Source organism: Oncorhynchus mykiss, chromosome 12, assembly GCF_057628025.1.
Source record: "Oncorhynchus mykiss isolate SJ-2025 chromosome 12, ASM5762802v1, whole genome shotgun sequence".
Taxonomy (NCBI): Eukaryota; Metazoa; Chordata; class Actinopteri; order Salmoniformes; family Salmonidae; genus Oncorhynchus; species Oncorhynchus mykiss.
In genome coordinates, this window is record NC_143033.1 from 88456129 (window position 1) to 88466128 (window position 10000).

General features: G+C 45.0%; 2 protein-coding genes across 27 annotated transcripts in view; one reads left to right on the plus strand and one right to left on the minus strand.

Annotated features, from left to right (window-relative positions):
- The window catches only part of cacna1aa (calcium voltage-gated channel subunit alpha1 Aa), a 175654-nt gene that overhangs the window by 127015 nt on the left and 38639 nt on the right, over window positions 1-10000 (minus strand). For all 26 annotated transcript variants that reach the window (XM_090193918.1, XM_090193913.1, XM_090193928.1 and 23 more), the window contains exons 2-3: window positions 7833-7938; window positions 4426-4565 (exon numbers count right to left, since the gene is read on the minus strand). In XM_090193918.1, the coding sequence (XP_090050044.1) occupies window positions 4426-4565; window positions 7833-7938 (246 nt within the window). The remainder of the gene's footprint in view (window positions 1-4425; window positions 4566-7832; window positions 7939-10000) is intronic.
- Window positions 1-10000, plus strand: part of LOC110538722 (alkB homolog 7, RNA demethylase) — a 185925-nt gene that overhangs the window by 115504 nt on the left and 60421 nt on the right. The window lies entirely within an intron of this gene.

The following is a 10000-nucleotide window of genomic DNA, read 5'->3' on the forward strand; positions in this document are numbered from 1 at the left end:
AGAGAAGGCCAGCCAACCCTGGTATACAAAGTGCAGTGGTGCGTGAGGGTTTTGCAGTTTAAAATACATCTCAAAGTGCCATGGTAAAGAGTGTCAATTGATCTCAAACACTGAGCGGAAGCATTCATATATAAAATATCCCCATAGTCTAGTAAAGGCATAAATGTAGCTGACACTAGCCTCCTTCTGGCTTCAAAAGAAAAACAGGCCTTATTCCTAAAATAAAATCCCAATTTCAGATTAAATTTTTTTGTAAGTTGTTGAATATGCAATTTAAAAGAGAGGCCGTCATCAATTAAAATTCCAATATATTTATATGAGGTTACAACCTCAATCTCCTTGCCCTGACAGGTAGTAATAGGTGAAGAGGTCTATTTCTTGCATTAGAAGAGGTCTATTTCTTGCATTAGAAAACACCATTAGTTTAGTTTTGTCAGTATTGAGGATAAGCTTTAATTGACACAAGGTATGTTGAACAGTAAAAAAAGCAGTTTGCATGTTCTGGAAAGCTTTTGTAAGAGACGAGGCAAAACTGTAAATAACAGTATCATCAGCATAAAAATGAAGTTGTGCATTTTGGACATTTTGGACAAATCATTTTTAAAATAGTGAATAAGAGAGGACCAAGTACAGAGCCTTGGGGCACACCATTCAAGACAGACAATTTAACAGACATAAGCCCATCAAATTGAGTGCACTGAGTTCTATCAGACAGATAGAACAGAGATGTCACTCTTATCCAGAGCGACTTACAGTAGTGAGTGCATTCATTTCCATACTTTTTAATACATTTGCATGTACACACGCATACACATTGGCACGTAGGCACACATGCACACACACGGGCACTAGCATGCACACATACATACATACATACATACATACATACATACATACATACAGTGCCTTGCGAAAGTATTCGGCCCCCTTGAACTTTGCGACCTTTTGCCACATTTCAGGCTTCAAACATAAAGATATAAAACTGTATTTTTTTGTGAAGAATCAACAACAAGTGGGACACAATCACGAAGTGGAACGACGTTTATTGGATATTTCAAACTTTTTTAACAAATCAAAAACTGAAAAATTGGGCGTGCAAAATTATTCAGCCCCTTTACTCTCAGTGCAGCAAACTCTCTCCAGATGTTCAGTGTGGATCTCTGAATGATCCAATGTTGACCTAAATGACTAATGATGATAAATACAATCCACCTGTGTGTAATCAAGTCTCTGTATAAATGCACCTGCACTGTGATAGTCTCAGAGGTCCGTTAAAAGCGCAGAGAGCATCATGAAGAACAAGGAACACACCAGGCAGGTCCGAGATACTGTTGTGAAGAAGTTTAAATCCGGATTTGGATACAAAAATATTTCCCAAGCTTTAAACATCCCAAGGAGCACTGTGCAAGCGATAATATTGAAATGGAAGGAGTATCAGACCACTGCAAATCTACCAAGACCTGGCCGTCCCTCTAAACTTTCAGCTCATACAAGGAGAAGACTGATCAGAGATGCAGCCAAGAGGCCCATGATCACTCTGGATGAACTGCAGAGATCTACAGCTGAGGTGGGAGACTCTGTCCATAGGACAACATTCAGTCGTATATTGCACAAATCTGGCCTTTATGGAAGAGTGGCAAGAAGAAAGCCATTTCTTAAAGATATCCATAAAAAGTGTAGTTTAAAGTTTGCCACAAGCCACCTGGGAGACACACCAAACATGTGGAAGAAGGTGCTCTGGTCAGATGAAACCAAAATTGAACTTTTTGGCAACAATGCAAAACGTTATGTTTGGCGTAAAAGCAACACAGCTGAACACACCATCCCCACTGTCAAACATGGTGGTGGCAGCATCATGGATTGGGCCTGCTTTTCTTCAGCAGGGACAGGGAAGATGGTTAAAATTGATAGGAAGATGGATGGAGCCAAATACAGGACCATTCTGGAAGAAAACCTGATGGAGTCTGCAAAAGACCTGAGACTGGGACGGAGATTTGTCTTCCAACAAGACAATGATCCAAAACATAAAGCAAAATCTACAATGGAATGGTTCAAAAATAAACATATCCAGGTGTTAGAATGGCCAAGTCAAAGTCCAGACCTGAATCCAATCGAGAATCTGTGGAAAGAACTGAAAACTGCTGTTCCCAAATGCTCTCCATCCAACCTCACTGAGCTCGAGCTGTTTTGCAAGCAGGAATGGGAAAAAATGTCAGTCTCTCGATGTGCAAAACTGATAGAGACATACCCCAAGCGACTTACAGCTGTAGTCGCAGTAAAAGGTGGCGCTACAAAGTATTAACTTAAGGGGGCTGAATAATTTTGCACGCCCAATTTTTCAGTTTTTGATTTGTTAAAAAAGTTTGAAATATCCAATAAATGTCGTTCCACTTCATGATTGTGTCCCACTTGTTGTTGATACTTCACAAAAAAATACAGTTTTATATCTTTATGTTTGAAGCCTGAAATGTGGCAAAAGATCAAGGGGGCCGAATACTTTCGCAAGGCACTGTACATACATACAGTGGGGAGAACAAGTATTTGATACACTGCTGATTTTGCAGGTTTTCCTACTTACAAAGCATATAGAGGTCTGTAATTTTTATCATAGGTACACTTCAACTGTGAGAGACGGAATCTAAAACAAAAATCCAGAAAATCACATTGTATGATTTTTAAGGAATTCACTTTCATTTTATTGCATGACATAATCATTTGATCACCTACCAACCAGTAATAATTCCGGCTCTCACAGACCTGTTAGTTTTTCTTTAAGAAGCCCTCCTCTTCTCCACTCATTACCTGTATTAACTGCACCTGTTTGAACTCGTTACCTGTATAAAAGACACCTGTCCACACACTCAATCAAACAGACTCCAACCTCTCCACAATGGCCAAGACCAGAGAGCTGTGTAAGGACATCAGGGATAAAATTGTAGACCTGCACAAGGCTGGGATGGGCTACAGGACAATAGACAAGCAGCTTGGTGAGAAGGCAACAACTGTTGACTCAATTATTAGAAAATGGAAGAAGTTCAAGATGACCGTCAATCACGCTCGGTCTGGGGCTCCATGCAAGATCTCACCTTGTGGGGCATCAATGGTCATGAGGAAGGTGAGGGATCAGCCAAGAACTACACGGCAGGACCTGGTCAATGACCTGAAGAGAGCTGGGACCACAGTCTCAAAGAAAACCATTAGTAACACACTACGCCGTCATGGATTAAAATCCTGCAGCGCACGCAAGGTCCCCCTGCTCAAACCAGCGCATGTCCAGGTCCGTCTGAAGTGTCCCTATGACCATCTGGATGATCCAGAGGAGGAATGGAAGAAGGTCATGTGGTCTGATGAGACAAAAATGTAGCTTTTTGGTCTAAACTCCCCTCGCTGTGTTTGGAGGAAGAAGAAGGATGAGTACAACCCCAAGAACACCATCCCAACCGTGAAGCATGGAGGTGGAAACATGATTCTTTGGGGATGCTTTTCTGCAAAGGGGACTGGACGACTGCACCGTATTGAGGGGAGGATGGATGGAGCCATGTATCGCGAGATCTTGGCCAACAACCTCCTTCCCTCAGTAAGAGCATTTTGAAGATGGGTCGTGGCTGGGTCTTCCAGCATGACAACGACCCGAAACACACAGCCAGGGCAACTAAGGAGTGGCTCCGTAAGAAGCATCTCAAGGTCCTGGAGTGGCCTAGCCAGTCTTCAGACCTGAACCCAACAGAAAATCTTTGGAGGGAGCTGAAAGTCGGTATTGCCCAGCGACAGCCCCGAAACCTGAAGGATCTGGAGAAGGTCTGTATGGAGGAGTGGGCCAAAATCCCTGCAAAATCCCTGCAAACCTGGTCAATAACTACAGCAAACGAATGATCTCTGTAATTGCAAACAATGGTTTCTGTACCAAATATTAAGTTCTGCTTTTCTGATGTATCAAATACTTATGTCATACAATAAAATGCTAATTAATTACTTAAAAATCATACAATGTGATTTTCTGCATTTTTGTTTGAGATTCCGTCGCTCACAGTTGAAGTGTACCTATGATAAAAATTACAGACCTCTACATGCTTTGTAAGTAGGAAAACCTGCAAAAATGGCAGTGTATCAAATACTTGTTCTCCCCACTGTACATACATACATACATACATACATACATACATACATATATGACTCCCCTCTCTCTAGCATGTGATCACATGATCTGTTTGTCGGTGTGAATGTCTGTGTTTTCAACGTGGTTCACAGCAGCTTCTTGTTTCAGTGAATGTGTGTGTAGCGTGTTTGGGTGCATGCGTGCGGGCATACTGTGTCTACTGGCTACTGTGTATACACTGGTGTGCACTCATGTTTGAGTTTATCTTTGCATATGTGTGGGAGTGGGTGTGTGTGGGCATGTGTGTGTGTGTGTTTCTCAACACTCACCCTGTGCATACTACTACGAAGTCCATGGCATTCCATCCGTTCCTTATGTAGGAGTTCTTATGGAAGGCAAATCCTAGAGCCAGGATCTTAATGCCTGACTCAAAACAGAAGATCCCTATGAAGTAGGGCTCAGTGTCATCCTAAAGGAGAGGGGGGGGTAATAGAAGAGGGCTCAGTGCAAATATTTTACAGGGTTCAACTTAAAGGGACAATCTGCAGTTTAAACTATGTTTTCTTTTTTTTTAGAAGTACATTGTTTTTAAAACAATAAAACAAACTTTTATATTATTTTGGGGGGTTCCGTTGGGGAGTGAAAATAAGTTATATTCTTCAAGAATCAATGGGTATAAAGTCAAAACATGGATGTACCAACTGCAGATTACCCCTTTAAATACACAATATATGACATAATCCAAGATGTCAGACAGAGTGAAGTAAAGCTCTATGGTGCTGAGAGGACAGAGAGATGTTAGACAGTGTGAAGTAAGGCTCTATGGTGCTGAGAGGACAGAGAGATGTTAGACAGTGTGAAGTAAGGCTCTATGGTGCTGAGAGGACAGAGAGATGTCAGACAGTGTGAAGTAAAGCTCTATGGTGCTGAGAGGACAGAGAGATGTCAGACAGTGTGAAGTAAAGCTCTATGGTGCTGAGAGGACAGAGAGATGTTAGACAGTGTGAAGTAAGGCTCTATGGTGCTGAGAGGACAGAGAGATGTCAGACAGTGTGAAGTAAGGCTCTATGGTGCTGAGAGGACAGAGAGATGTCAGACAGTGTGAAGTAAAGCTCTATGGTGCTGAGAGGACAGAGAGATGTCAGACAGTGTGAAGTAAGGCTCTATGGTGCTGAGAGGACAGAGAGATGTTAGACAGTGTGAAGTAAGGCTCTATGGTGCTGAGAGGACAGAGAGATGTCAGACAGTGTGAAGTAAGGCTCTATGGTGCTGAGAGGACAGAGAGATGTCAGACAGTGTGAAGTAAGGCTCTATGGTGCTGAGAGGACAGAGATATGTTAGACAGTGTGAAGTAAGGCTCTATGGTGCTGAGAGGACAGAGAGATGTCAGACAGTGTGAAGTAAAGCTCTATGGTGCTGAGAGGACAGAGAGATGTCAGACAGTGTGAAGTAAGGCTCTATGGTGCTGAGAGGACAGAGAGATGTCAGACAGTGTGAAGTAAGGCTCTATGGTGCTGAGAGGACAGAGAGATGTCAGACAGAGTGAAGTAAAGCTCTATGGTGCTGAGAGGACAGATAGATGTCAGACAGTGTGAAGTAAGGCTCTATGGTGCTGAGAGGACAGAGAGATGTTAGATAGTGTGAAGTAAGGCTCTATGGTGCTGAGAGGACAGAGAGATGTTAGACATTGTGAAGTAAGGCTCTATGGTGCTGAGAGGACAGAGAGATGTTAGACAGTGTGAAGTAAGGCTCTAGGGTGCTGAGAGGACAGAGAGATGTCAGACAGTGTGAAGTAAAGCTCTATGGTGCTGAGAGGACAGGGAGATGTTAGACAGTGTGAAGTAAGGCTCTTTGGTGCTGAGAGGACAGAGAGATGTTAGACAGTGTGAAGTAAGGCTCTATGGTGCTGAGAGGACAGAGAGATGTTAGACAGTGTGAAGTAAGGCTCTTTGGTGCTGAGAGGACAGAGAGATGTTAGACAGTGTGAAGTAAGGCTCTATGGTGCTGAGAGGACAGAGAGATGTCAGACAGTGTGAAGTAAGGCTCTTTGGTGCTGAGAGGACAGAGAGATGTCAGACAGTGTGAAGTAAGGCTCTATGGTGCTGAGAGGACAGATAGATGTTAGACAGTGTGAAGTAAGGCTCTATGGTGCTGAGAGGACAGATAGATGTTAGACAGTGTGAAGTAAGGCTCTATGGTGCTGAGAGGACAGATAGATGTCAGACAGTGTGAAGTAAGGCTCTATGGTGCTGAGAGGACAGATAGATGTTAGACAGTGTGAAGTAAGGCTCTATGGTGCTGAGAGGACAGAGAGATGTTAGACAGTGTGAAGTAAGGCTCTATGGTGCTGAGAGGACAGAGAGATGTTCGACAGTGTGAAGTAAGGCTCTAGGGTGCTGAGAGGACAGATAGATGTCAGACAGTGTGAAGTAAGGCTCTATGGTGCTGAGAGGACAGAGAGATGTTAGACAGTGTGAAGTAAGGCTCTATGGTCCTGAGAGGACAGATAGATGTCAGACAGTGTGAAGTAAGGCTCTATGGTGCTGAGAGGACAGAGATATGTTAGACAGTGTGAAGTAAGGCTCTATGGTGCTGAGAGGACAGATAGATGTCAGACAGTGTGAAGTAAGGCTCTATGGTGCTGAGAGGACAGAGATATGTTAGACAGTGTGAAGTAAGGCTCTATGGTGCTGAGAGGACAGATAGATGTCAGACAGTGTGAAGTAAGGCTCTATGGTGCTGAGAGGACAGAGAGATGTTAGACAGTGTGAAGTAAGGCTCTATGGTGCTGAGAGGACAGATAGATGTCAGACAGTGTGAAGTAAGGCTCTATGGTGCTGAGAGGACAGAGATATGTCAGACAGTGTGAAGTAAGGCTCTATGGTGCTGAGAGGACAGAGAGATGTTAGACAGTGTGAAGTAAGGCTCTATGGTGCTGAGAGGACAGATAGATGTCAGACAGTGTGAAGTAAGGCTCTATGGTGCTGAGAGGACAGAGATATGTTAGACAGTGTGAAGTAAGGCTCTATGGTGCTGAGAGGACAGATAGATGTCAGACAGTGTGAAGTAAGGCTCTATGGTGCTGAGAGGACAGAGAGATGTTAGACAGTGTGAAGTAAGGCTCTATGGTGCTGAGAGGACAGATAGATGTCAGACAGTGTGAAGTAAGGCTCTATGGTGCTGAGAGGACAGAGATATGTCAGACAGTGTGAAGTAAGGCTCTATGGTGCTGAGAGGACAGAGAGATGTTAGACAGTGTGAAGTAAGGCTCTATGGTGCTGAGAAGGACAGAGAGATGAAAGGGACAGGAAACTGATCTGAATAGTATAGTATTTATCCACCTGGGAAGGTTCACACACTGCATTATACGTAACATTAATGTATACACAAAGAAACGTCCTGATTGATCCATGCATATACTGTACACCTGTATAGAACAGCATGTATGCTTACAGCATGAGTGTGAGATTGGTATATCTACGTTCATATGTGTGTCTGTGTGAGTGTTTGTGTACATTCATATGTGTGTCTGTGTGAGTGTTTGTGTGCATTCATATGTGTGTCTGTGTGAGTGTTTGTGTGCATTCATATGTGTGTCTGTATGAGTGTTTGTGTGCATTCATGCATGTGTGTGCATGCACAAATTTGTATGTGTGTGTGTGTATGCATCCGTAAGTGGGGGTATGGGACAAATTCCCATTTGTGTGTGTGTGTGTCCAGTGTGTGTGTGACGTACCAGGCGTTCAGACAGAGGAGTCTTGTCTCCATCAGGCAGATGTTGCTCCAGAGCCAGGACAATACAGTTGGCACAGATGGTGGCCAGGATCAACCACTCAAACGGAGTGAGAGAGTACAGTCAAGGAAGAAAACTGTGAGGAGAGCAGAGGACAGACGGAGAGGACAGGAAGAAACCAGGGAGGACGGAGAGGACAGGAAGAGATCCAGGAGGAGAGGGCAGACAGATAGGACAGGAAGAAACCAGGGAGGGGAGGACAGACAGAGAGGACAGGAAGAAACCAGGGAGGAGAGGGCAGACAGAGAGGACAGGAAGAAACCAGGGAGGAGAGCACAGACAGAGAGGACAGGAAGAAACCAGGGAGGAGAGGAGAAGAGGACAGACGGAGAGGACAGGAAGAGATCCAGGAGGAGAGGGCAGACAGATAGGACAGGAAGAAACCAGGGAGGAGAGGAGAAGAGGACAGACAGAGAGGACAGGAAGAAACCAGGGAGGAGAGGGCAGACAGAGAGGACAGGAAAAAAACAGGGAGGAAAGGACAGACAGAGAGGACAGGAAGAAACCAGGGAGGGGGGGACAGACAGAGAGGACAGGAAGAAACTAGGAAGGAGAGGGCAGACAGAGAGGACAGGAAGAAACCAGGGAGGAGAGAGCAGACAGAGAGGACAGGAAGAAACCAGGGAGGAGAGGGCAGACAGAGAGGACAGGAAGAAACCAGGGAGGGGGGGACAGACAGAGAGGACAGGAAGAAACTAGGGAAAAGAGGGCAGACAGAGAGGACAGGAAGAAACCAGGGAGGAGAGAGCAGACAGAGAGGACAGGAAGAAACCAGGGAGGAAAGGGCAGACAGAGAGGACAGGAAGAAACCAGGGAGGAAAGGGCAGACAGAGAGGACAGGGGGAAACCAGGGAGGGGAGGACAGACAGAGAGGACAAGAAGAAACCAGGGAGGAGAGGGCAGACAGAGAGGACAGGAAGAAACCAGGGAGGAGAGGACAGACAGAGAGGACAGGAAGAAACCAGGGAGGAGAGGACAGACAGAAAGGACAGGAAGAAACCAGGGAGGAGAGGGCAGACAGAGAGGACAGGAAGAAAGGGAGGAGAGGACAGGAAGAGGGGAGGAGAGGACAGGAATAGATCCAGAAGGAGAGGGCAGACAGAGAGGACAGGAAGAAACCAGGGAGGAGAGGAGAAGAGGACAGACAGAGAGGACAGGAAGAGATCTGGGAGGAGAGGAGAAGAGGACAGACAGAGAGGACAGGAAGAGATCTGGGAGGAGAGGAGAAGAGGACAGACAGAGAGGACAGGAAGAAAGGGAGGAGAGGACAGGAAGAGGGGAGGAGAGGACAGGAATAGATCCAGAAGGAGAGGGCAGACAGAGAGGACAGGAAGAAACCAGGGAGGAGAGGAGAAGAGGACAGACAGAGAGGACAGGAAGAGATCTGGGAGGAGAGGAGAAGAGGACAGACAGAGAGGACAGGAAGAGATCTGGGAGGAGAGGAGAAGAGGACAGACAGAGAGGACAGGAAGAGATCTGGGAGGAGAGGAGAAGAGGACAGACAGAGAGGACAGGAAGAGATCTGGGAGGAGAGGAGAAGGGGACAGACAGAGAGGACAGGAAGAGTGGAGGAGAGGACAGGAATAGATCCAGAAGGAGAGGGCAGACAGAGAGGACAGGAAGAAACCAGGGAGGAGAGGAGAAGAGGACAGACAGAGAGGACAGGAAGAGATCTGGGAGGAGAGGAGAAGAGGACAGAAAAAGGACAAGGCGCCAGCAATCTGATACTCAACTAACTCAGTTATTCCCGAATTCCCGAATGTTATAACATTTATAACAAACGTATATATCATAATGACATATTTTAAAATCCAAAATATAATAATGAGCCAACAATTAAAACTCCCAGTCAAAAATAACAACTATATACAGTAGCTATTGGCCGATCATAACCACATGATCGAATATATACAGTTGAGAAAAGCTCTTGATGAATTATTGGACATGATGCCATGATTCTAGAAACATAGCTACCACCTTCCTTACACACAGTATAGTGTTTCCTGAATGGGCTGAGACCTACACATGCACTGTAAACATGAACATATAGCATTGCAATAACTGTGTACAAATACACGAAGGTGACACCTGCTAAATGGGGATCAGGCCAG